This window comes from Sus scrofa, chromosome 4 (genome assembly GCF_000003025.6).
Source record: "Sus scrofa isolate TJ Tabasco breed Duroc chromosome 4, Sscrofa11.1, whole genome shotgun sequence".
In the NCBI taxonomy this organism is placed as follows: domain Eukaryota; kingdom Metazoa; phylum Chordata; class Mammalia; order Artiodactyla; family Suidae; genus Sus; species Sus scrofa.
Window position 1 is genome coordinate 15,549,748 of NC_010446.5, and position 27,427 is coordinate 15,577,174.

The 27,427-nt window shown below is 46.1% G+C and overlaps 1 protein-coding gene across 1 annotated transcript in view; it reads right to left on the reverse strand.

The window, feature by feature from the left end:
• Positions 1-27,427, reverse strand: part of FER1L6 (fer-1 like family member 6) — a 174,876-nt gene that overhangs the window by 114,127 nt on the left and 33,322 nt on the right. The window contains 9 exon segments of the mRNA XM_021088953.1: positions 1,106-1,458; positions 4,688-4,880; positions 6,156-6,342; positions 6,896-7,052; positions 9,313-9,391; positions 13,453-13,515; positions 18,936-19,067; positions 19,164-19,218; positions 22,409-22,529. Coding sequence (XP_020944612.1) covers positions 1,106-1,458; positions 4,688-4,880; positions 6,156-6,342; positions 6,896-7,052; positions 9,313-9,391; positions 13,453-13,515; positions 18,936-19,067; positions 19,164-19,218; positions 22,409-22,529 — 1,340 coding nt within the window.

Consider the following 27,427-nt stretch of genomic DNA (forward strand, 5'->3'; position numbering starts at 1 on the left):
GGCTCTCCCAAGACTATGGTGCCCTGGATGCTGAAACCCTTCAGTCTGTCTAGTCTCTATGAGGCATGGACAGCTATGAGAGACTGGCCAATGACCTCCCTTCCCCATCCAAAATTATTTTCTGGTTGACCTGAGAAACACACTCCCAGAGGCAGAGTCATCCAAGCTAAAATCCACCCACTTATGCTACTCATAAAATATAATTTAAAAAAAAAAGCAGGGGTAGTTCCCAGTGTAGCTCAGTAGTAACAAACCCAACTAGTATCCATGAGGACTCAGGTTCAATCCCTGGCCCCACTCAGGGAGCTAAGGATCCAGCATAGCCATTAGCTGCAGTGTAGGTCACAGATCTGGCTTTGCTGTGGCTGTGGCGTAGGCTGGCAGCTATAGCTCTGATTCGACCACTAGCCTGGGAACTTTCATATGCTGCGGGTGTGGCCCTAAACAGAAAAAATAAAATAAAATTCCACCATTTGCAACTACAAAGTACTATTGCTGAACGAAACAATTGAGAGGGCTTTTTTTTCCTGGTTTGTAGTCAGCTTGGAGCCCCAGATCTCTCCCCCAAAGGACACAACCCGCTGGAAAAATGCTACCATGTTTTATGTTGAGTCACAAGCAAAGATAAGCATTCCCTCCAGCTGTGATCTCCCCACAGGCATGGGGCAGGCAATCGGTTTCTCAATTTCTAGCATCCCAGCTTGTCCCCGACTCTTCCTCCTCTTCATCCTCATCCCACATTATCTCACACCCGGAGTGTACACTGAACTAAGAATGCTAAACAAAATTAGGCCACCAATAAAGTTCAGTCCATCGTCCCCCCACCCACTCCCACCAGCTCCCTCACAGCACTTTTATTTCTTTCACTGTGGTTTCCATGGGAATCTGTGTTGGGGGGATGCAGAAGGCATGTATCGGGAGCAGATGGCTGGGAGGGGTGCAAGAAGAGGCAGAAGATCAGCCCTGGAAATCAGGGCGGAACCAACGCACACTCTGCGGGGGGGGGCGAGGTGAGTTCTCCGTGGGTCTTTGGGAATCTGGGGGCGGTGCTGCCTGGGCTCCGGGCTCACCTCACAGACGCGGTGGAACACGTGCTAGGACCTACCTCCGGGGGCACGTCGAAAGGCTCCACCTCGACCTCTGTGGAGTTGGTTTTGTCTGAAGCCTGCTGGGGTCTTCCACCATCAGTTTTGTCACCCTTTTCTTTACTGGCGCTTTTGGAAGATTTGGAGTCTTTGTCTTTTGAAGACAATTTGAGCTCCTTGAGTGCCTTGGAGAATTTCGACTCCTGAGCCCCTCCCGAGAGGATCTCCACAGCAATCTCCACCAAGATCCTGCCCCTGAATGACACGCCTTCTCCAAAACCTTCATTCAGTTCCTGGTAGTCATCCATCAGACTGTGGTTCCTGGGTGAGCCATACAGGTTAATCCAGGCAGGTCCGAATGTAGGTAGAAAGCCTGGAAAGATTCCATGCTTTAGTTACCTGGTTCTGCGATTCTGCTTTAAGCTATACTTTGTGTGTGTGTGTGTGTCTTTTTAGGGCTGCACCTGCAGCTTATGGAGGTTCCCAGGCTAGGGGTCAATTCGGAGCTGTAGCTGCCAGCCTACACCACAGCCACAGCAACTTGGGATCCGAGCTGCATCGGTGACCTACACCACAGCTCACGGCAATGCCGGATCCTCAACCCACTGAGCAAGGCCAGGGATAGGATCTGAGTCCCCATGGTTCATTACCACTGAGCCACGACGGGAACTCCCTCAAGCTATGCTTTTTTTTTTCTTTAGGCAAGTTGTGCATATTCATTTAGAAATGCAAAATATAAAGACAAGAGAAAATATATACAGAACATCCCTCCCCAAAGCCACCCACTGTCATTTTGTCACTTTCTAGTCTGTCTTCCATGCATGTCTTTACACTTGTCCACATTGTAATAATGCTATGAATGAAGATGTGCATCCTTGTTTGTTCATTCATTTATCAAATATTTTTTGACTCCTAACTTGTGCCAGGCATCATGTTAGACACCAAACAGAGAGCCCAGATAAAGCAGATAAAAAACATTAAACAAGTATTCACGTTATAAACACTATGAAGAAGACATATATTGTTCTGCAAGGACAAACACCAGGCTGATGCCACGTGGAGAGGAATTAGGCACAGGGAAAAAGAGAAAGAACGCTGAGCAGAGGGAAGAACAGTTGGAAAGAAGCTTGGAGACATAAGCAACTGGAAGAGAAAGCCAGTGAGGCTGGAGTCCCGAGAGTGAGCAGGTGAGAAGCATTTGGAGAGGTGAGCAGGTCTTGGGAGCCTCAATAAGGACTTTGGTCTTTAACATAGAAATTATAAGAATATTTTAGAGGAGTTGAAGCAAAGATGTGACCTACTCAGATGTATATCTTTACGATCACTCTGGGAGTTCCATCATGGCGCAGAGGAAACGAATCTGACTAGGAACCATGAGGTTGCGGGTTCAATCCCTGGCCTCACTCAGTGGGTTAAGGATCTGGCATTGCCATGAGCTGTGGTGTAGGGTGCAGACGTGGCTTGGATCTGGTGTTGCTGTGACTGTGGTGTAGGCCGGCAGCTGTAGCTCCGATTAGACCCCTAGCCTGGGAACCTCCATATGCCAAGGGTGCAGCCCTAAAAAGACAAAACACACACACACACACACACACACACACACACACACAAAAGATCAGTCTGGCTGCTATATGAAGGGGTATAGAAATGGATGTGGGCAAACTGGAGGACCACTGCATCATCAAATTGAAGATACAGGTGGTTTGGACTAGGATGATGGTGGAGATTGAGGGAAGCAGAGATTCTGTGGTGTGTTCTAAATGTAGAATTGGAAAGACCTGGTTATTTTAACTTCCTACTAGAGTAAGTATTTTCCTCTCTTCACACACAGCATCTGGGAAAATATTCAGCGTCTACAAAACAGACATTTGGCAACAGAATGTTCCGTTTTGACAGACGGTACAACATGGAGGCCCTGAGCTTGGCTGCCTGGGTTCAAATCTCAACTCTCAGCTCTGCCCATTTCAAGCTGCGTGACCTTGGGTGAGTTTTTTAACTTCCTGATGCCTCAGGTTCCTTGAATGGAAGATGGAGATGCTTGTAGGACCTATCTCACCTATTAAAAGGGAGAATATCCATGAAGGGCTTCATGTCAGCCTTTTGAAAGTGCACGTGAATTCAGGCATTATTCTTAATAAGTAGATGTTGTTGTTGGCTTTTAGGGCTGTACCTGCAGCATATGGAAGTTTCCAGGCTAAGGGTTGAATCAGAGCTACAGCTGCCGGCCTACACCACGGCCACAGCAACACGGGCTCCGAGTCACATCTGTGACCTATACCACAATTCACAGCAATGCCGGATCCTTAACTCACTGAGTGAGGCCAGGGATCGAACCCGCATCCTCATGGATACTGGTCGGGTTCGTTACTGCTGAGCCACGATGGGAACTCCAGATATATCATAATTTGCTTAACAGTTCCCCGCTTGTTGACAAGAAAGAGTTTCCAGATGTTTCCACAATATTTTATTGTATCTTCCCTTCACTCCCCGCCACGGTGGACTAGATTCTAGTCCACCTTTAAATCAGTTCTTGGAAACAGAGATACTGTGTTGAAAGAGATAGAAAAATTTTATGATGTCTATTTTTTAACCATTGTTATACATCTCCCTAAACCCATCAAGAGGTTTCTGAAAAGTTGTGGGTAAAACATGGCTGGGTCTAGTTGCAACATCCTCCAGATGGGCAGCGTGCTTCCTGCAGAAAGCAGCCCTATGGCAAACCCTCGCAAAACAGGAAGAATGAAACAGTGGATACTTAGCAAGGCTTTTCGATGGTGTCACTCTCTGCAGGACACCAAAATGTGTAAATCTGGTTCTCTGCTTAAGCCAAGACGTCAGTATAATGTGTACGTGTATATACACACATAGAGACACACATGCAAATACAGACATTAATTAATGTATATTTGCAATGATTGAACAATGTAAGTTTGTAGTTCAGAGGAAGATTGCCTTGGGATTTATCGGAGGGAGAGTAGCTTGGGATTTTTAGAGAATTATCAGTTACTAACTTATATTTTGCAAATAAAGAGTTTTTTCCAAGGTAGACACTCTCTCGATTGACTCAGTGGAGTGGCTGGGACTCTTCAGTCCCTCCCTGGCTCTCCGAGTACACAGTCTGCATCACCTTACTGCTCTCATGCTCTGCTCTCAGGCTCACATCAGTGAGTTGGGGTCACAGTATTTTTTTGAACCACTTAAACACGTAAAAACCATTCTTAGCTTGCAGGCCATTTGGTAACATGAGGTGTGGCCCACAGACCACCGTTTGCCAACCTCTGATCTAATCCAAACTCTTCATTTTTCAATTAAGACACATAAGGCCCAGAGAGAGGGAGTGACTTCCTCAAGGACACACAGCAATGTTCCTGGGAGACTTGGGATGGGGAGCAAGCCTCCCGGTTCCCAGAGCCGGCTCTGCCTACCCCCTGAACCAACCCAAGTCACAGATCACACAGAGGATGGGAGGTGCCACACATTGTCTACTCCCACCCTCTGGATCAGAAGATGAGGACTCTAGATCATTCTTTAGATGATGTTATATCATAGATCGTGGTGTCATCATTTTGCGACTCTCTCTCCAAGTCAGACGTGTGAGGCTTTACCTTTATCTCCATCCTGTTCATTGGAGATTTTCTTCAGGTCGATGAAATGGGTTGCCATCGTTACATCGTTCATGCTGCCTTCGTCCCACACCTGGATTTTCACCCTCCGACACAGGGGAGGGAACATTTCCTTGAAGACCACCTGTTCATGCCACACGGGGTCGGCACAGTTCTTCTGTACCGTGGTTCGCCCCTAAAAACAAAGCCAGGACGATGTGAGCTGAGCCACTGAAGGAAAGGAAAGATGCCCTTGACTGACTAAAGAAAACGCTTCCCACCTGCTGAAAAGATAAAGCAAGTTGCCAAAAACAATGAACCTGGTTGCACCAGACACTCGTGAAAATCAGTTACACCCTGCAAACACTGTTGATATCCTACTCTGTGGCAGGCCCCAGGCTGGCATCTGGGACAAAGGTGAGGACCTGGGACAAAGGTGAGGACCTGCGACAACTCAGTGTTATGAAAAAGTGGTTCCATCCTCTCCAGGAATGCGGCAGATGCACTCAGACCCAAGTCCATGTTTTCTCAGAGTAGGACCTGGTACAAATCCCATCACCAGTCTGGACCTCAGTTTCCTCATCATGAAATAGAGGTGACATCCTACATGACTGCCAATGGGGTCCAAGGCAAAAACAGTCTAAGGTTCACCCTGCTGAGGGAAGGGGCTAGAGGAAGCATATGTTTTAAGGGTGGAGACAGTAGGTGGGTCACCTGAAGTTTCAAGATCCAGCCAACCAAGACTAAGCTCTGGGAATTCCCATCACAGCTTAGCAGAAACTAATCTGACTAGCATCCACAAGGATGCAGGTTCGATCCCTGGCCTCACTCACTGAGTTAAGGATCCAGAGTGGCTGTGAGCTGTGGTGTAGGTTGCAGACGTGGCTCAGATGTAGCCTTGCTGTGGCTGCAGCTTAGGCTGGCAGCTACAGCTCCCACTGGACCCCTAGCCTGGGAAGCTCCATATGCTGAAAGTGCAGCCCTGAAAAGACCAAAAAAAAAAAAAAAAAAAAAAAAAAAGACTAAGCTCTGACCAAGTCCGTACACCTTGGCACTTGCAATGGCTCTTGAGCAGGAAACAGCTGGGAACACGGATGCCCAGGCTTATAGAGGACAAGGACCACCTGGATAGATTGGAGAGCAGAACAGAGGGGGACTGGCAATTCTCTGGGCACTGGGGACTGGGCAAGCGTTCAGAGACGTAGCCAGAGGTGAGGGAAGAGACCTGTCTGCTTGGGTCCCTAGCCACGACCCCCGCTAGCTTTTCTCCATGAGCTCCAGTGGGAGAGGGAGTCGGGGACCCTCCCCTACTCTCCTGCCACGTGAAGCAACCCCTTTTTGTGACAAGCTTTCTCTCGCCAGGCACCTCCTAATTTTGGTTTTCTCTTCATGTCATTTGACCAGCAGCATCCTGGGGAAAGAGCGGGGCTCTGGCCCAGACCTGCCAGGAGTGGTGACAATGGTTCCTCACCATCTGCCCGGCGAAGGAGACTTCCACGAAGGGGTCCACCAGGTCCTTACTGTCACCCACAAAGGCCTTGGTGACGTTCGCCATGAGGCTAGAGTTCATTTTGGGCAACCCTTCTGCCCTGTAGAGTCTCACAAAGAATCTGGCCCAGGGTCTCTCTGATGGATACCCTTGAGGGATCAAAAGGTTCCTTCAAGGGGACAAAAATAAACCGTTAAAAACTCCCTTACTTGAAAGAATAGAGAGAAAAGGTCAACGTGATTTGGAAGCGGAAAGAAGGATCCCAGTGGGGGAGAAAAATCTGAAAGATGAGGCTTCGTGGCTAAAATGCGTTTCCTTCCTGGTGGAAAGACAGAGGAGGGTATGAATAGGGTAAAGGCAAACTCACTCAGGTCCCGGAGTTAGACTAAGCCCTTTAAAGAAGTGCCTTCTGTGTTCCCACTTCACAAGCCAGTGGTGGAAAAATTACACTTCCTTCAAAGAAGCCGCAGCTAAGCTCCAGAGGATACGCTGAAGAATCGCTAAGCTATTCTGGGTTATTATAGAAAGACAGGCTGTTGTTGTCCTAGGAGCTGATGCCTTTGATGAGACACAACGTGGTACTTCTGAGAGAGCAGAGTCCTGGGGAGACAGGCCTTGAACTTGGCAGTTGGCAGGTACCCGTAAGGAAAGGGAGAGGAAAGAGATCATGGAAATCAGAACATATCATTTGTCGTGCATGGTCCAAAAGGGACCTGTCTCACTTTTCTATTTGCTCCTCGGCATCGGAGGTTTTGGGGTTGGGCTTTAAGACGTCGCCTTTCCCGGTCATGCTGATGTCACATTTCAGGTACCCCTTCGCGCCAGTCCTGATGTCGCCAGGGTCCGTGAGCACAGCCCACTTGTCACAGAACTGATGACCTGCAAAACGCGCTGACAGCTCAGACAGGCTGCACCCATGAACCCAGATGCTCCAACCCAGCACCTCCCGGCCCTCAGCTCCCAGGGAGGGGCCAGCTCGTGGTCCCACACCCCCTTCCCTTTCCCCCTCCTGTCCTCTCCTCTGCTTCCCACCCACTTCTCCATCCTGCCCACAGGGATTCCAGAAGCCTTCCACCTAGCAGGTGGTCTGGACAGGAGTCTTGCTTTGACCTTAATGGAGTGTAGACATCACAGATTATTTCCCAGGCTGAAGTGCCACTCATGAATTGTTTGGGCTACACAGTGAGCCCAAACTTCAAAAGCTCTTAGAAAATCTAGACTTCAGGCTGGGGAGTTCCCTTTGTGGCTCAGTGGTTAACGAATCCAACTAGGAACCATGAGGTTGCAGGTTCGATCCCTGGCCTTGCTCAGTGGGTTAAGGAGCCGGTGTTGCCGTGAGCTGCAGTGTAGGTTGCAGACGCGGCTCGGATCCCGCGTTGCTGTGGCTTTAGAGTAGGCCGGTGGCTATAGCTCCGATTCGACCCCTAGCCTGGGAACCTCCATATGCCACAGAAGCGGCCCTAGAAATGGCAAAAAGACAAAAAAAACCAAAAACCAAAAAACAAAACAACAAAAAAAAAAAAAAAAAAGAAAGAAAGAAAGAAAGAAAGAAAAAGAAAAGAAAAGAAAAGAAAATCTAGACTTCGGGCTTATCTTTTTTTTATTATTTTAATTTTAAGGTTTTTGGCCACACCCAGGGCATGAAGAATTTCCTGGCCAGGGATTAAACACTTGCCACAGCTATAACCAGAGCCACAGCAGTGACAACGCCTGATCCCTAACCTGCTGAGTCACGAGGGAACTCCCAAGCTTATCTCTTATTAAAAAAAAACTGTCAGAACTGGTAATACAGAGCCCACATTTCCACTTGACAGCAGGTGGCAAAGGAGCTGAATAGATACTACCCCTTCCATACGGTTGTAGGCCCACCCCTCCAATTCCCACAGCTTCTGTCAGCCCTGACTGTATTAAACCCAGCCCGCTGAACTCTGCTATGCCCACTACCTGGGTCGTGTGAATTGGAATCACTGTTGAAGAGAAGGGGCCTTACATAAGAGGAGCTACATTTGCTGTTTGTTCTGTTACTGAATAGCTCTTGACCTTGGCCAGAATACCTAGCTTCTCTGATAAATTGGGGATAAAAATAGGTATTATAGTAAACTCATAAATGGCATGCCACAGTCATTATTCTCTGCTAGATTCCATAGAAGCACTTTATGTATTTTTATTCACTTACTCTACCAAAAACCCTATGAAGGAGGTGCTATTTTATCCCCATTTTTACAGATGGGGACACTGAAACAGAGAGAAGTCAAGTTATTAACCCAGGATTGTACAGCCAAGAAAGAAGAGAGTGGAATTTGAAGCCAGTCTATCTGGCTCCAGAGTCCATATTCCTTTTTTTTTTTTTTTTTTTTGGTCTCTTTAGGTCTGCACCCACAGCATATGGAGGTTCCCAGGCTAGAGGTCGAGTTGGAGCTGTAGCCACTGGCCTACACCACAACCACAGCAATGCCAGATCTGAGCCACATCTGCAACCTACACCACAGCTCACAGCAACGCCGGATCCTTAACCCACTGAGCAAGGCCAGGGATGGAACCTGCATCCTTATGGATGCTAGTCAGATTTGTTTCTGCTGAGCTATGACGGGAACTCCAGAGTCCATATTCTTAACTTCTACACCCTTCTGTCTTTCCTCCTTGTGTCTCACAGCAGTAAATGAGGCCGAATTTGGGAAGATGTCTTGTGTGTGTGTGTTCTATATTATTATTAAAGTATAGTTGATTTACAATGTTGCGCCCATTTCTGCTGTACAGCAAAGCGACCTAGACAGACCTATATAATATATACATTCTTTTCTCTTATGGTCTCCCATCGCGTTCTATCCCAAGAGATTGGATATAGTTTCAGGTGCTACAGAGTAGGCCCTCCTTGTTACCTAGTCTAAATGTCATAGTTTGCATCTAAGTGAAGATTTAAAGAAAAAAATCTGCTCAGACGTGTGGACACAGAAGGCAGTTTCATCATTAGATTGCAAACTTTGAAGAACAGAGCCATGTCTTGCTCCACGTTGTCTAACTGATGCTCAGTGTTATTGCTTGAAGGGGTAAATGGATGAACAAACAGGTGAGCCAACCTCCAGGTGCCAGAGTAAGAGAAGAAGAGTAAGAGAGACATTGGGAGGCAAGGCTTCCTCACCAGGTTGGTTGTACACGGTCCCCAGGTCCACTTTGAAGGAGCCGATCAGTACACTTCCTATCAGCTTGTGGTGAAAGACCTGCGGAGAGAAGGCACAGTGAGTCTAATAGCGCTAGATTTCTCTTTGAGGGGAAATCTATGAACAGGTTCATGACACGTCGAAGAGGAGTCTGAGCCTTGAGCCTGGCCTTCGCTCTTTCCGGAGCACAGTGACCTTTGGGTATCAAGCCTCAGGGCTGCGTACGGCATGTCCAAAGGACCTCATCCTCCAAGAAGGATTTCAGCTGCAGCCTCTATCGAAGGACACCTAACACATCTTACCGCCTAAAAGGTTGTGTTGTGCTGTGTTTTGAGCCAAAAGGAACTCTAGAGCAGCCTGTCCTTCCACACACTCATCTCTGCCTGTTGAAACGACCCATCCTCCGACGCCTAGAGCAAATACCTCCTCCTCCAAGCAGCCCTTCCTGATCCTCCAAATAGAAAGCGTTCCCTTTCTCTCCTTAAAAGAGAGAAGAAGAAAAAAAAAAAAATCCCAGAGCTCTTGGCTCACAGCTATCTCTGAGAACTCATTAACTACTACCTTGCAAAGTTGCGAGGTTTTGGACACGTACAATGGTCCGAAAAAAGGAAGCTGTCATCCTCAATATTTTGTCTGCTCAGAAGTCAGCTGAGTGCCTGGCTGGTTGGTTATAGCAGCACGTTTGAAGGCTAATGCTATGAAGATGAGAAGTTCTAAAGGAAGATGGCAGAGCTGGGCTTGGGTCCCGAACAGCACTGTATGAGAAAGTGCTAAGGAACTAGGAAGAGGTTAACTTTTAGCCCAGAAAAGAGAAAACTGCGAGGGTGGACGAAGAGCAATGGTAACTCCAGTGTCTGCAACGCTTTAACATCCTGTCATCTAGAAGCAGGAATAGGATGCCTGTGTGGTTCCCAAGCAACAGGAAGAGAGATTTCAGCTCACTAATAAGGGCGAGGTTTTTTTATTTGGGGGTTTTTTGTTTTGTTTTGTTTTGGTTTGGTTTTTTTTGGTCTTTTTAGGGCCGCACCTGCGGCAGATGGAGGTTCCCAGGCTAGGCGTTGAATCAGAGCCACAGCTGCCGGCCTATACCACAGCCACAGCAATGCCAGGTCTGAGCCATGTCTGCAACCTACACCACAGCTCATGGCAACCCCGGATCCTTAATCCACTGATTGAGGCCAGGGAGTGAACCTGCATCCTCATGGACATGAGTCAGGCTCGTTACTGCTGCGCCACGACAGGAACTCCAAGGGCAAGTTTTATAACAGAACTTCCCAGCAATGGAGTGGACTTTTTAGAAGTAGTGACCTCCTCAGCCCTGAATATAATCAAGTAGAGCCCAAGACCCTGTGTCCTGTGTCATGGAGGAGGCGGAGAGGGATTCCTGCACCAGCTGACAATTGGACTGGACGGCCTCTGAGTTTCTTTCTACTGTAAAATTCAAGGAACTTCCTTCTACCATAAAACTCTGAGTTTCTTGGTTCAAGGACAGTGGCCTCTCTTCTACCCACCACGTGGTCTTGTTCATAATAAGCATTCAGTGAATGAATGACTAATTGAACGATGGTTAAGGGAGAGCCTCTTGTAGCTTCTGAACAGCTCCTTTTGGCAGAGGCAATATGAAATGATAAATTCAATTGATTTCAAAAAATGAGGAAACGACAGCCCTTTCTGTGTCCCTTTCTACTCTTCCTCCCTTGCCCGAACCTTGCAAGGGTGTTAGAGACCTGAGAGGAAGCAAGGGGAGTTCCCGTCGTGGCTCAGCAGAAATGAATCTGACTAGCATCCATGAAGATGCAGGTTCGATCCCTGGCCTCTCTCTGCAGGTTAAGGATCCAGCTTTGCCGTGAGCTGTTGTGTAGGTTACAGAAAAGGCTTGGATCTGGCATTGCTATGGCTGTGGTGTAGGTCAGTGGCTATAACTCCAATTCGACCCCTAGCCTGGGAACCTCCATACGCCATGGGTTTGGCCCTAAAAAGACAAAAAAAAAAAAAAAGAGAGAGAGAGAGAGGAAGCAAAGACAGTCTGGCTTGAGAAGGCGAGTTATTTAAGGCAAGGTGCACAAAAGTCCCCCATGCTGGAAGGTGCAAATGCAGGTTCCCAAAGCCCTGAGCAAGAACACAAGCCTGATTCAAGCTCTCTTGTCAAGTTGACATCTCAGTCCCTGGGAACGGGATGGGAGGCAAGAGCCCCTAAGAGATTTTAAATAACAAATCACCCACCCAATATTAGCGCCAGGCATCCCCAGTATGGGCAAGCATTAGGTGATGGGAACACTGGGGCGTCTCACCCACGGAGGGCGGGAGCCCTGTGTGCCTGGGGCCATGGTCAAGGGAAGATGGTCTTTGGCACCAGCCGGGTCACTTACAGCCTGACTGTCCCAATAGCGTCTGCTTATAGCCCTCACCCCCTTCTCTCCCACACTGAATTTTTTCTGAACATGCTGGCTTTTGGTCCATGGACTAGCAGAAAGCTTATACTAAACACTCCCCCCTCAGGGGGAGTTTCCCCTTTAAAATCTTTGGTCTCTATCCCTAAGGGTCATTTGGGGAGACCAAAGTACTTTTTTTCTTTCAAGTTAGAGGGACAGAGATAGGCAAAACCAGCTTTGATCCTCTGTCTAAAAATCCACTTGCCCCACAGAGAATCATGATCTTTGTCTAGGATACTGTGTAAAACCCAGCTGTCAACAGTTCCTCTGCAATCTAGACAGTCTCCTAGGAGCCTGTTAGAAGGGCGATCCCACAAACAGGTGGTTGCCTGAGCCATGCAATGAGACAACATCCTGAACAAAGTCCCAGGTCCCAAAATGGCTTTTCACCACCTGTCATCTGGCCTGAAATTCACACGTGAGGGAAGTTTTAGCTCCTGATGACTTTTCATCCTTGGAGTTAAAGTCTTCAAGTACTGCCCGAAAGAGAGTATTATGATTCCACTATTACCTAAGCCTTAATGCAGGGTTTATATATCATATATACACAAACATATGATATAATGCCCTGTAATGTACCATTTATCATAGAGATTGAGTGGGTGATAAAGACAGGCAAGGAAACCTTCAAGACAAGTTTTGTCATCTACGTAATTCTGATTAGGGCTGGTTTCACAGTCGAAAACATCTCCTCCTTCTCCATGCATCTTATGCTGTCACATAAAGCAGGAATTCTGTCCTTTCAGAATTCCCTGGGAAAGAAACATCTACCCTTCGACTTCTCATTCCCACCACTTTCAGGCCTGCACCCCCTCTTCATAGGAGGAGATGTGGCTGCTCAGGCTGGTGAGAGAGAGACAAGATACCATCTGCTGCTCTCTGCTCCTTTACTGAGTGGTGTGAAGCTGGCAGTGATCCCAGCTGGCCTGCCCTACCCATCCGGACTAGGATGGCTCCATCACTGGCACTTTTCTTCTCATACCTGCCCTCCACCAGGTGACCATGCTAGATATGGCCCCTGGCTAGACCAGGACTCTGTCTGTCTCCACTCTTCTGACTTCATCTGTAGAGGCAGGAAATCACCCAGCCAGGCTGAGGAACAGTCTACACAGCAAGCCCAACTCGCCATGGGCAGGTCTTGATGTTTAATGCTCAGAGGCAACCAGGAAGCCAAATGGCAACCACTTGCTCCAAATCACATTTTCTGATCCAGTGTGACTGATATATTTGTTCCTCCCTGATTCTTGTTCCTGTTTCTCTATTTATTACCAACTAGGAGGAGAAAGGGGCGTGTGCCGAATTATTCATGTGGACCTCACTCCAAGAGAGAAACATTCGTTTGATAAAAAGAAAGAAATCAACTCAAAATGGCAAGCCATTAAGATGTCATATATATTTCACATATATATTTCCCATCCCTGTACATACATTAGGCTACAAACTCAAACGCTGACGGCTTGCTGATGGCTTATAACTTACTTCCAACAAGTCTAGATTTTCTTGAGGGGGGTTTATTCCCCCTACTCCTTCACACCTATTATTTCAAATTCTACCCTGTGGGTTTCAAACTCACCAACCCACACTCACACCCCTGAATCTATTCATCGCCAGGCAGACTGAGCTGCCCTAGGGAGTTCCCAATGCCTCTCTTCCACCTCCCCTCACCGCCCCCACCAACGATATACTCACTGAGATTTTGATGATCTTGTCAAAAAGATGCAACTGGGGCCCAGTGAAGTCGAAGACAAAGTACTGTAAAACATAAAGTTTCTTCTGACCATAAATTCCAGGCTTGCATGTAAGACCTCTGTTCATGGATTAGCTTTAGCTCTGCAGGAGCTCTGCATTTAGTTCTAGCCAATTGCTGCAAGGCCCTCAGTGGCATAACTGTATCGTCAATTGATTGGCCACTCCCGACGGAAAGGCATTTAATTTGTTTTCAATTTCTTTCAAATAGAAAAAAAAATGTCATCCGTCACATCTTTGCACAACATATATGTAAGTTTCCCTCTACAAAGGGCATGCGATGGGAACGGTTGGGTCGCAGCTTATGTGCATGTAACTTTTTAGTAGACAGCATGAATTTTTTTTTTCCTAAAGGAGTTAAGCCACTGTACATTCCCACTGGCAGCATATGAAAATAGCCATTTCTCGTCTGCGATAATTTATAGGGGAAAAGAACCTGAAGAAGAATGGATGTGCATATTTGTATAACTGAATCACTTTGTTGCACAGCAGAAATTATCACAACATTGTAAATCAACCAAAGTGCAATAAAGCTTTAAAAGTGGGGCAGGGGGGCAGGGGGAGAGAAAAAAAAAAAGAGCCATTTCTCCACACCCTGGCCAATCCCTGAATTGTCAATTTTAAATTATTCATTTAGTTATTTACTTGCCTCTCTATAATAATGAGTGAAAATTTATCTCGGCGTGGTTTGTTTTATTTATTTTTTTTTTTTTTTATTTTTTTCAGTTTTTTTTTTTTTTTTTTTTTTTTTTTTTTTTTGTCTTTTGTCTTTTTTTGTTGTTGTTGTTGCTATTTCTTGGGCCGCTCCCACGGCATATGGAGGTTCCCAGGCTAGGGGGTTGAATCGGAGCTGTAGCCACCGGCCTACGCCAGAGCCACAGCAACGCGGGATCCGAGCCGCGTCTGCGACCTACACCACAGCTCACGGCAACGCCAGATCGTTAACCCACTGAGCAAGGGCAGGGACCGAACCCGCAACCTCATGGTTCCTAGTCGGATTCGTTAACCACTGCGCCACGACGGGAACTCCTGTTTTATTTATTTATTTATTTCATTGATTTTTCATTGCGCCTGCAGCCTGTGGGAGTTCCCTTGCCTAGGGACTGAGCCCACACCACAGCAGCAACCTGAACCACCGCAGTGACAATGCCAGATCCTTAAGCCACAGTGCTACAAGGGAACTCCTCCGTGTGGTTTTTAATTTGGAGAGAGCATGATTCAAATTTTATTTTCTCAGGATTTCTCAGCTTCAGACTTCCCTCTGAAATTCTCAGGAATGACTGGGGAGAAAATGAAATGAAATTCTGGACAAGGGAGATTTCTAATTTGAAGCAAATGATTGACTCTTAGTGTTGAAGAAAATCTGTAGACCAGTCTCCACATCCTATAGATAAGAAGACGAAAGATGTAAGAAATTAAAAGATGTGCCTAGAGTCATGCAGCTGTTCTTGCTGAGTCTGGGACCAAAGTGGAGTTGTCGTGAAGTCAAAACAATGGGAATGCAAGTGCTAGATGTTTCATCATCAGAACTTCATCGAGCCTCTCCAGATGTAAGGCAGGACATGCCCAAAGTAGAAACTTGGAGTGGTGCTTTGTTGTGGCTTGTGTGGCTTTTTGTCTTTTCCTTTCTTTTTTCCTGGAAAGTCCCCAGGCCAAGGGTCCAATTGGAGCTGCTGCCATAGCCTACACCACAGCCACAGTGACACCAGCTGTATCTGTGACCTGTGTTGCAGCTTGCGGTCACGTCAGAGCCTTAACCCACTGAGGGAGGCCAGGGATGGAACCTGCATCCTCACAGAGACCACGTCAGGTCCTTAACCTGCTGAGTCACAACAGGAACTCTCAGGTTGTGTGCTTTGAGGACTGATGGGAGTAGGAGAGTCAGAACTAGGAAGTTGTTTCAGAGATCATATTTGAGCCACAGCACGAGGACATTGGAGATGACAGCAGGGAGAGGATGAAGTGACCACTAACAGCCTGCTTTTAAAGGCAACATAGAGTTCCTGCTGTGGGTCAGCAGGTTACAAATCCGACTAGGAACCATGAGGATGCAGGTTCGATCCCTGGCCTCACTCAGTGGGTTAAGGATCCGGCGTTGCGGTAAGCTGTGGTGTAGGTCACAGATGTGGCTGGGATCCCATGTTGCTGCGGCTGTGGTGGAGGCCAGGAGCTACAGCTCTGAATTGACCCCTAGCCCGAGAACTTTGTATGCCGCACATGAGGCCCTAAAAAGCAAAAAAAATTAAAAAGAGACATAGAAAAACCATAATGTAGAAGCTGAAAGATGTCGCCATATTTTATAATAAGAGACCTTCAAAAAGGCGGTCCTTCAATATCCATGAAAAGTTACATTATGTTCAGGGTCTCCTGTTTAAGAGAACAGAAAACTGTGTATAACAGTTCAGGAAGTTTTTCATACCTATGTTCCCACTTTTAAAGAATTTTGGTGTTCAGAATTTCTTTTATGTGCAAAACACATGAAGTTCTTCATTCTGTGGTCTATGAGATGCTGTAGGTTGCTTTGGGCTGATAAATTCATTTTCGTGTTTATTGCCTTCCACCGAAGAGTCACATGTTTCAGACCCAACTGCCCAATCCAGGTTCTCCAGACCTCTGAGCCCACACATACGTTTCTAGCTGGGAAATACTCCCCCACCTCTGCTAACTGGTTCCTTCAGCATCTGATGGTCTTTGGGCTTGAAAATTAGAATGTAAATCTGTAACAAATATTTTTTTGTCTTTTTTTGTCTTTTCTAGGGCCACATCCATGGCATATGGAGGTTGCCAGGCTAGGGGTCCAATAGGACCTACAGCTGCCGGCCTACCCCACAGCCACAGCAATACCAGATCCGAGCCACATCTGCGACCTACACCACAGCTCATGGCCATGCTGGATCCTTAACTCACTGAGCAAGGCCAGGGATCGAATCCACAACCTCATGGTTCCTAGTCGGATTCATTAACCACCGCACCACGATGGGAACTCCGAGGTTTGCCATTTTAAAGCATTTTCATGCACATTATTTCATGTCACATCCATGCGGAAAGATGTGATGGAGAAGGGGAATACTACAGGGAGGAGAAAACTGACACATAAATTCACGGTAAGAGGCTCTGAGGCAGGAGTGATAAAGAGGAAAGGAGTGAACAGCTCAAATGGGATTTGGAAATTTTCTGTTGATTTTATTATGCATTTTCTCCCTGCCTTCCTTTTCAATTAGCACTCTCCCTAAAAAAGTTAATTAAGAGTTTACTGCATTTTTTGATAATTTATGGTTTCAGAGTGCCGGGGGCGACAAGCACTCTTGCACACTGTTAGCTGGGGTATAAATTGTTACCTCTTTGGAGGGCAATTTGATGATATCAAATTTTAAATCCATATACTTTTTGCCCCAGTTAAGCCATATAAATATCATTATAAGTAGCATCTAAAGGCTAAAAAAAATTAATATCCATCAATGAGAGATTGACTGGTTTAATAAATTATAATGTATCAATGCAAAGGAAACGCTACAGCAATGAGGGGGGAAAAAGATTGCACTGAATTCCTTTCTTTCTTTTTCTTTTTCTTTTTTCTTTTCTTTTTTTTTTTTTTGCCATGTTTGCGGCATGCAGAAGTTCCCAGGCCAGGGATCAAACCCATGCCACAGCAGCAACCCAAGCCACTGCAGTGACAATGCCAGATCCTTAAACTACTGAGCCACTGGGAAACTCCATGCTGTACTTCTTGATATAGACTAATCTCCAAGATACACTGTTTTGTGAAAAGACCAAAGTGCAGGTCAGTGTGTCTAGAATGCTACCACTTAGCTACAATATTTGTATGTATTCTTGTACATACTTGAAGCATCTCTGGAAGGAGTCACGAATGCCTGGGGAGAATGGCTGCCTCCAGGGATGTGGGGCTAAGATATTAGAGGTCAAAAATCAGGGGGAAGCATATCGTTTTATACTTTGTATCTTTTACTATTTTTTTAAAACTGAGTAATCTTTTGCTTTAAAAGTGATAATTTAATGTGCATAAATTTAGAATCTTTGTGTCTCTCTTTAATATTTTCCTTTACAATCTTTACAATGCTTAGAAAAATACTACTGTTGTACTTTCCAGCACAGCATCCCTATGTCAAAATTAATAATTAAATTTTCAGTGTCTCTGCTATTCAAGAAAAGGTATATCATGTCCCTAACCAAATCCCAACATATTTATCAACTATAAACCTAGAGCTTATGATTGGGGGAGGAAATGAGTTTATAAGAAATTGGGGAGTTTCCTCATGGTGCACTGGGTTAAGGATCCAGCATTGTCACTGCTGTGCAAAGGTCGCAGCTGTGGCGAGGGTTTGACCCCTGGCCAGGGAACTTCCGCATGCCGTGGGTATGGCCAAAAGGAAAAAAAAAAAAAAAAAAAGAAATTGGTACAACCACTATGGAAAACAATATGGAGTTTCCTTAAAAGATTAAAAACAGAACTACCATAGGGTCCAGTAATTCTGCTTCTGAGCACTTATCCAAATTAAAAAAAAATTAATTCAAGAGGATATATGCATCTCTATGTTCACGGCAGCATTATTTACAATAGTCAAGATATAGATGCAACCTAAATGTCCATCAGTAGAAGAATGGATAAAGAAGGTGTGATATATACATCTCTTGCAGAAAGAAGGGGGACCGGGGCTGGGGGTTGGGAGAGAGAGAGAGAGAAATATTCCTCAGTCATACAAAAAGAAAAAAGAAAAGAAAAAAGAATTAAATCTTGCCATTTTCAGGAACATGGGCAGACCTGGAGGGTAGGTGCTAAGTGAAGTGGGTTAGACAGAGGAAGCCAAATACCACGTGATCACTATATGATTTGTTAAAAAAACAAATAAACAGTGTGAGACAAAAATAGACTCATAGATACAGAGAACAAACTGGTGGTTGCCAGAGGGGAGGGATGTTGGGGAGATGGATGAAATAAGCAAAGGGAACTAAGATGTATAAATTACCATTATAAAATACACAAGGCACAGGAATGCCAACACAGCATAGCGAATACAGTCAATAATGTTGTGCTAACTTTGCATGGTGATAGATGGTAACTAGACTTATCATGGGGATCGTTTCATAACAGAGAAAAAACCGCATTACTATGTGACACACCTAAAGCTAATAGAATATAAGTCAATTATACTCCAATGAATATATTTTTTAAAAAGAAATAACATGCTGAGTCTATAGACAACATAGCAATGACTTTATAATCAGGAGGAATTCATTCCTTGCCTCTCCTTTGCATGGTCTGTTGGCTGAACCTGGTGCAGCTGTTTGTAAGGAGGCTCAGAGAGTTTGCCATGGGCTCAAATGAGGGATGGGAAGCAGTGACATGGGTTAGGGTTAGGGTTAGGGGTGGTGGGGACGAGAGGGTGCCAGGGACCTCTGCGACTTACTTCATTGTAAAATGGGCTGTTGGTTCCTTCCTTCACTGTGCTTTGCTTCTTCTCGTCCCCGATCTCAATGATCACAACTGGGTCGATGTTCTCACCCACCAGCTGGCGGGCCTCCGTGATGTTTATGGCAATCTACAACACAGAGCGGCGGGTACACACTCTGGACCTGGCTGTTCCTTCTCACGGGAAGAGCCGGGGGCGGCTGGGTCGGAAGAGCGCACCACTTACTTGATAATTTTGGGATCTGACCTCCCCATCATGGATCTTAGTCAACAGTTTTGCTCTGTCGAAAGAAAGTTTAACATGTTGGTTTCATTACAAAAGGAGCCACCTTAGAGCCACAAACCATCATAATGTTTCCCCAGGCATTTCTAAGAGCTTTTATTTATATCATGTTACCTATTCTCTCTCCATCTCTGGAGGAGATAAACATGAATGGATAAGTGATTTAACCTCTCTAGGACTCAGTTTCCCCATCTGAAAAATGGAACAGATAACAGCCCTTACTGCATGAAATGACGGTTACCATGGAAAGATGGAACGCATACAAAGGTTTAACCCAGGGCCTGGCAAGAATAAATGTCCACTCTTACTGTGAGTGTGATTATCAGTATCATTTATTTCCTATTTTATAGAATGAGAAACTGAAATGCTTCAGCCGAGCTGGGTCTAAATAAGGATCTCCCTTATCTGCTGTCTGATCCTATCCAAGGACCATTTGGCCATTTCTGGTGTATATAGCAATTCTGGGTTTTGCGATTGCTTCTGGAAAAAAAAAAAATGGTAAGAAAGAAGGAACGACCAAGATGCCATCTCAGTGAGATTTCACATTCCAGGGGATTTCATTTATGTGGACTGTCATGCGTAATTGAAAACTGATGTGCAACCCCTGGGCATTTAGATTGGATAATAACAGAAAGAGAGGAAAAGTCCCTGTTGTCACAGAAGCGGCAACGGGTGGGAAATAAACTGAGCTCAAGTCCCGACTGAGTTTTATTCTCTTGCCTTCTGGCAATACTGCATTTGCCTCCATTCCATTTCTGCTGCAGATGATGCAGTCTTGCAGAGAATGGAATAAACTCATAAAAAATCTCAAGGCTTTGGAGGCAGACTGATCTGAATTAGGATATTTGTCTTCTTCAATGTTGGGACGTTAGCCTTCATGTTCTCATTTGAAAGTAGAAATAATTATTTCTACCACATAGGGCTGCTCTGAGATGCAAAGAAATATTGCAGGTAGGAAAGGGGTGATATCAAAGGGTATCTGTTCATTTAATAAAATGGCGAATCTATACTGATCACTTACTCTGTGAAAGCTCTGCGCTGGTCTCAGAGGAAAGACAAACATGGACAAGCCATCGTCTTGGTCCTCAAAGAGCATGCAGTCTTTCTGGGGGAGGGAGGACCAAAGCATATAAAGAGAAAACTCGTGGAATTCCCATTGTGGCTCAGCAGGTTACGAACTCGACTAGTATCCATGAGGATGCAGGTTCGATCCCTGGCCTTGCTCAGGGGGTTAAGGATCCGGTGTTGCTGTGAGCTTCGGTGTAGTTAGTGATGCATTTCAGATCCCTTGTTGCTATGGCTGTGGAGTAGGCTGGCAGCTGCCACTCTGATTCAACCTCTAGCCCAGGAACTTCCATATGCTGCAGGTGCAGCCCTAAAAAGCAAAGAGAGAACCAGTTAGTATAAAGGGTGTCGTGGGAAAAAAAATACAAGTTCAGAGAAGAGAGAAACTCATGAGATCTGAAGTAAATAACAAAGACGTCACTGTGAGGTCAGATTTGAACTGAGCATTGGTGGGTGAGTAGCATTTTAGTTGATGGAGATTGCACTGACCAAGGAGAAGGAAAAGGGCTAGTACTCCTTCCTTCACCTTTTCCTGCCTTCCTCCATTCATTCAGTGCCATTACCCTAGTGAAATAAATGGCAAGGGATCTCTTAAAGGATATTAAAAAATAATTGAAATCCTGACTCTGGGGTTTGGAGGGTGGAGGTTGCCTTGGTGAAGTGTAGGGGGGAGGAGACGTTGCAGTAAGTATGAGCATGCAAATTTCACATCTTCTTCTAAGAATCAACCTCTGAGCTATTACCTTTTCTGATTTCCACCTGTCTCCCACCCCCTCTGCCCTGATATGCATACCCGTGTGCCATCCTGTCACAGCCCAGTAATAACAACTCAGGATCTGCCACTCAATGAAGCACTGATTTACTCTACTGATAACAGCAACTCTGGGGTGAAAAGGAGAGAATGGCACGAGGAATTATCAAGAGTAAGAAATTGACATAAACAAATATGGTAGACTGAAAGCATGGACAGCCCCAATTATTGGCTTCCTTGTATCCAGGCTCTTTACCCAGGAACCTGTGGTCTCCTCTTGCTGTGACATGGGCTGAACTTGTGACTTTCATTGGCCAATGGAATGCAGCAGAAATTATTTTTGCCAATTCCAAGCCTAGGCTCAAGAGATCTTGTGTATTTCTGTTCTTGCTCTTGGAACTCTACCATCATCACCACTGGAAGAAGCTCAGACTAGCCTGCTGGAGGATTAAATACATTTGGAAGAGAGCCCAGTGGTTCCAGGTAGAGCCCACCACTAACCGACCCTCAAACTAAAATCAGTAGAGCTGCCAAATGACAGCAGACACATGAGTGGTGTGCTTGTGATTACCTGGAACCAGTAAAACTATCCAAATAACCCACTGACTCATGAGCAATAATAAATGCATATAGTAAGCCACTGAGCTTTGGGGTGATTTGTTACACACCAATAGCTAACTGATATGGCAAATCGCATGCAGAAGGCCAGGTTGTTCTGAGATTTTTTTTTTTTTTTTTTTTTTTTGTCTTTTTAGGGCTGCACCTGCGGCATATGGAAGTTCTCAGGCTAGGCATAGAATTGGACCTGTAGCTGCTGGCCTACACCACCACCACAGCAACTTGGGAGCCAAGCCATGTCTGACACCTACACCACAGCTCATGGCAGTGCCATATCCTTAACCCACTGAGCACGGCCAGGGATTGAACCTGTATTCACATGGCTGCTATTCAGATTTGTTTCTGCTTAACCACCATGGAACTCCTGTTCTGACCTTTTGTTGGCAGCATAAGAATCCCTTTTTCATTTGGAACAAACACAAAGCTAAGATATCTAGTATCTTGATGAATGAAGGAGCAGGTGAAGAACAGCTCCAGATTCTGCTTCCTGCTGCTGCTGTCACTCCTGAACTACAAGGAACGTGCAGACTTTAGCTGAGGGGATTTAAGACTAGAAGTTGGTAGAGCGGGGACCCTGGCAAGCACTGCCACAGAAAAGGCAGAGGCACGCAGTGTTGCCTTCCTGCCTCTGACCTCTGACTCCTTGTAGATGGTGACTAGGTGTTATTCTCCATTCTCCCAGAGCCTGCAGGGGTACCTGGCACAGGGAAGGTGCTCACTCAACATCTGCTGATTGCCTGTATCAACACCGTACCTTCTCTTTGGTGGAGCAGAGGGGACCGGACTGATAGAAGCACTGTCATAAATCAAATCTCCTCCCAATCCTTCCTGGTGAGAAGGCCCCTCCTGCAGTGCTTCAACATCACCTTGACCATCTAGAGAGGCAAACAAAGGGGAAAATCTATTAAACATGACCCACCACGGCGACCTGAGCCTTGACTCTGTCCAGGGCTATGCCAGCACCATAGACATACGAGGAGACCAGAAAACAGCCCTTGGCCACATGGACCTTGATCTTACTGGCAGACAAGCCAGACACCATATCTTACAGGCAGAAAAATACTAAAAAAAAAAAAAAAATGCACCTTCTATCTGTTTCCCCCCAAAAGAGTAGATTTATATGCATGTTTTGTGGAATTATGGGGTATGAATTTAAAGATGTGCTTTCAAGTCATGACCTCGCCACCTCAGACTTAAGACAACTAATTTATTCTCTCTGAACCTCATGAGCAAAATTTAATGTGCATAAGAATTCCCCGGGAAGCTGTTAAAATGCAGATTCCGATGCACAAAGTCTGGGCTGGGGCCCACAAGCATGCATTCCTACAAGCAAGTTCCCAGGTGAGGCCATTCCTGCTGTCTGAGGGCTAATTTGGAATAGCAAGTTGTCATAGGTTGAAGAATGTTCCCCAAAGAGATCAGATCTTAGTGCCTTTTCATAAATGTAATTTTACACTGAACCAATATACAATACACATGGGTTTACCCCAAGCTGTTCTATGTGCCGTGACGTTAGGGGACCACAGACTGAAACTGCCCAACTTGGCCAAGCATGAAAACAACCACCTGCTCGAGTTGTCTCACAACAGGAGGCCCTGATAAGGAGCAGGGTGCTGCCCTAAAGTCTACCGGAAGACCTTGGGCGGGGCCAAAAGGAAGGAGCAAACAACGAACCTTCCAGGATTCTTGGCGCTGGAATCATCTTGGCTGAGAGGTGCATGCACCACCGATGGGCTGAACAAGATGTTGGCCAAAAACAACCCAGAAACTAACTCCCCCATTAAACCAGAAACTATGAGACACATGGCAGAGCAGTTCTCCTGGGTTCCCAACCCTGCTGCTCTCTCCCAGGCGCCCCTTCCCAGTAAAGGCTTCTGCTTTGTTAGCACGTGTGTCTCCTTGGATAATTCACTTCTGAATGTTAGACAAGAGCCCATTCTCGGGCCCTGGAAGGGGTCCCCCTTCCTGCAACAATGGGGTAGACTTCAGAGCAGGGGATCACCTGCCAGCCTCACCACTACCCTCTTAGGGCATGTGTGAAGCCATTTCTTAGAACCCTTGGGACTCAACTGGTGAGCTCAATTTAATAATCTTGAAACTCCTTCTAGCTTTGATGTATTTGGGTTCTCTGATCGCAATCATCGAACTGAGAAAAACAGTACAGAGTTGGAAGACAGATGGAATAATGAAGCTCTTAATGCCATAACAGTTCATGGACATGGGCCTAGAGGTGTCCAGTAGTTACAGAGAGGATGACTGCTCCGATTCTTCTCTCACTCAGGAAACCAATGTCAAGGCCAGCCTGCAGAAACCCCAGAAAGAATGTCAGCACCTGACGGGGCTCCTTGAAGCACGAAGATGAAATTAAGACATGCTGCCATCCTGCTAGACCACAAAGACCTCAAGAATGAGAATATTTCAGGTTTCCCCTGAATATTCTTAAATACCCTACAAAGGGCAGAAACTGGGCTAGGTTAGAAGTTCAGGATGGAGGAACTAACTAAAATCCCTCTAGGGGTTTATGGTTCGGGAAGGTGAGACAGACCTGGAGGCAGGAAGGCAGTCAGCTAAAGCTTCATCTGTAACTTACATTCATTCATTCATTGAGATCCTATGTTCTCTCCAATCTACTCACCAAGCAGCGTCCACAGTAACCTTCTTTAAAAAAAAAAAAAGAGGATATTTCTCTTTTTAAAACCCCTCAGTGAAGAGGGAGGCAGGAGGGGGTGGAAGGGACTGGGAGTTTAGGGTTAGTAGATGCACATGATTACATTTAGAATGGATAAGCAACGAGGTCTGCTGTACAACCCAGGGAGCTATATCTAGTCTCTAGGAATAGACCATGATGGAAGGTAATATAAGAAAAATAATGTGTATATATATATACACACACATATATATATATATATGTCTGATTGGGTCACTTTGTTGTGCAACAGAAATTGTAAATTAAATAGAATACAACCAAACCCCCCCCCCCGCCCCCGATGTCTTGCTGTAACACTTAAAGTCAATCCAAAGTCCACACACGACTCTAATTCCCTGTCCTACCTGGATCTCATCTCCTCCTCGTGGCCACCTGCCCCTCTGGTTCCCGCTTTCCCGCTTTCTAGTCACACAGGCCTAATTCAGCTCCTTCTAACAAGCTCTCTCCCGCTTGGAGTTTTTCTTCCCAGGCATCCTCCCACCTGAGCTGCTCCCCCTCCCCTGGGGGCCTCCAGCTCATCTTTGATGTTTTAGCTTAAATGTTATCTCTCCAGGAAGCCCCTCTCAGACCAAAAAAGAGAACTTCCAATCATCTCCACTTAATCACATTGCCTTTTTCTTTGTAGCATCTCTCTCCACTTGGTTTTTTCTTTGCTTGCTTTTTAGGGCCATACCTGCAGCATATGGAGGTTCCCAGGCTGGGGGTGGAATCAGAGCTACAGCTGCCGGCCTGCACCACAGCCACAGCCACAGCCACGCCAGATCCTTAACCCATTGATCAAGGCCAGGATCGAACCTGCATCCTCATGGATCCTAGTCAGGTTTGTTAACCACTGAGCCACAAAGGGAGCTCCACTTCTCCCCATTTATAGTGCAGTTACCTCATCAGGGTCCCCATGGATAACAGATGACCCATCTAGAACGGGATGATTCGAGGACTTTTTACAAAGGCATGGGTTAACCAAAAAGGGTCCTAGAGCTAGCAGGGGCTCATGGCAGCCGAGCTGTTACCACTTGGAGTCCCCCCCACCCAAAATGAGGATTGAGATTGATTCCCAGAACCTGGAAGGAGAGAAAGTCAGGTCCAGTCGGCTTCCCCAGGAGGAGGAGACACATCGAACCACTGCATCCTGACCTCGCTCCCCTCACTCCATCAGACCTCCTGCCCACTGGGACAGGGACCTGTGCCAGGCATCCGTAGATGTCAGCCTCCTGGGACTGAGAACAGGTGGACAAGGGTGGAGAATGGATCTGGAGGGATAGATGGAAGAGGCCTCCCCGGGGCTGTTCTCCCTTTAATTTTCTTTCTTTCTTTTTTTTTTTTTTTTTTTTTTTTTGGGTCTTTTTAGGGCCGCACCTGTGGCATATGGAGGTTCCCGGGCTAGGGGTCAAATGGGAGCTGTAGCAACTGGCCTACACCGCAGCCACAGCAACTTGGGATCCGAGCTGCATCTGTGACCTACACCACAGCTCTTAGCAACGCCGGGTCCTTAACCCACTGAGTGAGGCCAGGGATCAAACCTGTGTCCTCATGGATACTAGTCAGATTTGTTTACGCTGAGCCATGACGGGAATTCCTATTCTCTCTTTAAACTCTTCAGTGTCACTACTGTATACCCGGAACCAAGCACAGGAACGCTCAGCAGACATTCCATTAACATTTATTGAGTAAATGAATGAATGATGATCAAAGGAGGTACCCAATGACTACTTATTGGTAACTAATTAATGGATGGGTCAGGGTAATCAGAGTTTTCAGAAATTAAGGGGTAAGGAGTTCCCATTGTGGCACAGTGGAAATGAATCCACCTAAATCCATGAGGACATGGGTTCAATCCCTGGCCTCACTCAGTGGGTCAAGGATCCAGCATTGCCATGAGCTGTGGTGTAGGTTGCAGCTGTGGCTCTTATCCCACGTTGCTGTGGCTCTGGTGTAGACCGGCAGCTGTAGCTGATTTGACCCCTAGCCTGGGAACCTCCACATGCCACAACTGTGGCCCTGAAAAGCCAAAAAAAAAAAGGGGGGGTAGCCATTATGTCTCAAAATACACAGAAAAGAGCCATCGACTTTGAGACTCTCTAAACATTTCACCCACGAAGGACCTAACTTCCAGTCAGGCCAAGAAGCAAAGACCAATTTGAGCTCCGTTCCACAGACTGTTTTGTCAGCCTCTTACAGGGTCAGCCCCTGGCCAGAAGGATGGATGCTATTTACTTTCCAGGAGGGGCCCAATTTCTCTCCGCCCTGTTTGCTTTGTGGGCTGAAGACTTGAATTAGAAAGAGCCACGAGCCCAGGAGCCGCCTCCTCCGGGATGCCTGCGGTGGACTGCCCTGAGTCCCTGCCAGCTTGTCCTTTTCCTGCTGCACACTCAGTAAGTTTCCCACCTGGAGCTGACCGTGGGCTGGGAAAGCCTGGGTTCTGGTGTAAGACTGACCTAGGCCCCAGAGCCAGCTTCTCCACTTGTTGGCTCTTGACTTTGAGCAAGAGTTCCCCTCTCTGAACCTCTTATAAAACAGGGACAAAGGAATCTACATTGCAGGTCCAGTAAAAAGCAGCAGGGGCTTATTCAACGTGTCATAAATACTAAAATACCATGTTTCATAAGGTCCTTGCAGGAAGGAGCTGGCCTTGCTCAGCACAGTCTATTGCAAGTTCAGCATTTCAAGGACACCAGGAAAGACCCCACAGTCCTTTGCCACCAATGCCCCGATACCTTCAGTTTGACTAAATGGGGGATAGACAAGTGCTTCTATTAAGCTTTCAAGTCTTGTCTCCGTTTAAAATGTAAGGCCTCTCTATCTCATCCAGGATGACTTAATCATTACCACTGGCACTTCAGGACACATGAGTTTCCCTATTTTTCTATTGTTTTTTTTTTTTTGGTTTTTTTTTTTTTTTTTTTTTTTTTACATTTAGAAAGTGGGGGGCCAGGAGGCACTCTGTCCCGCAGAACAAAGGCCCTAGGCTTTAGCCCACATGATTTTTATTAAGGAAGGTGATGAGATTATTATATAATGGGATTAAGGAAGGCGAGACAAGATTAGTGGGCAGGGATAGGCATAGGC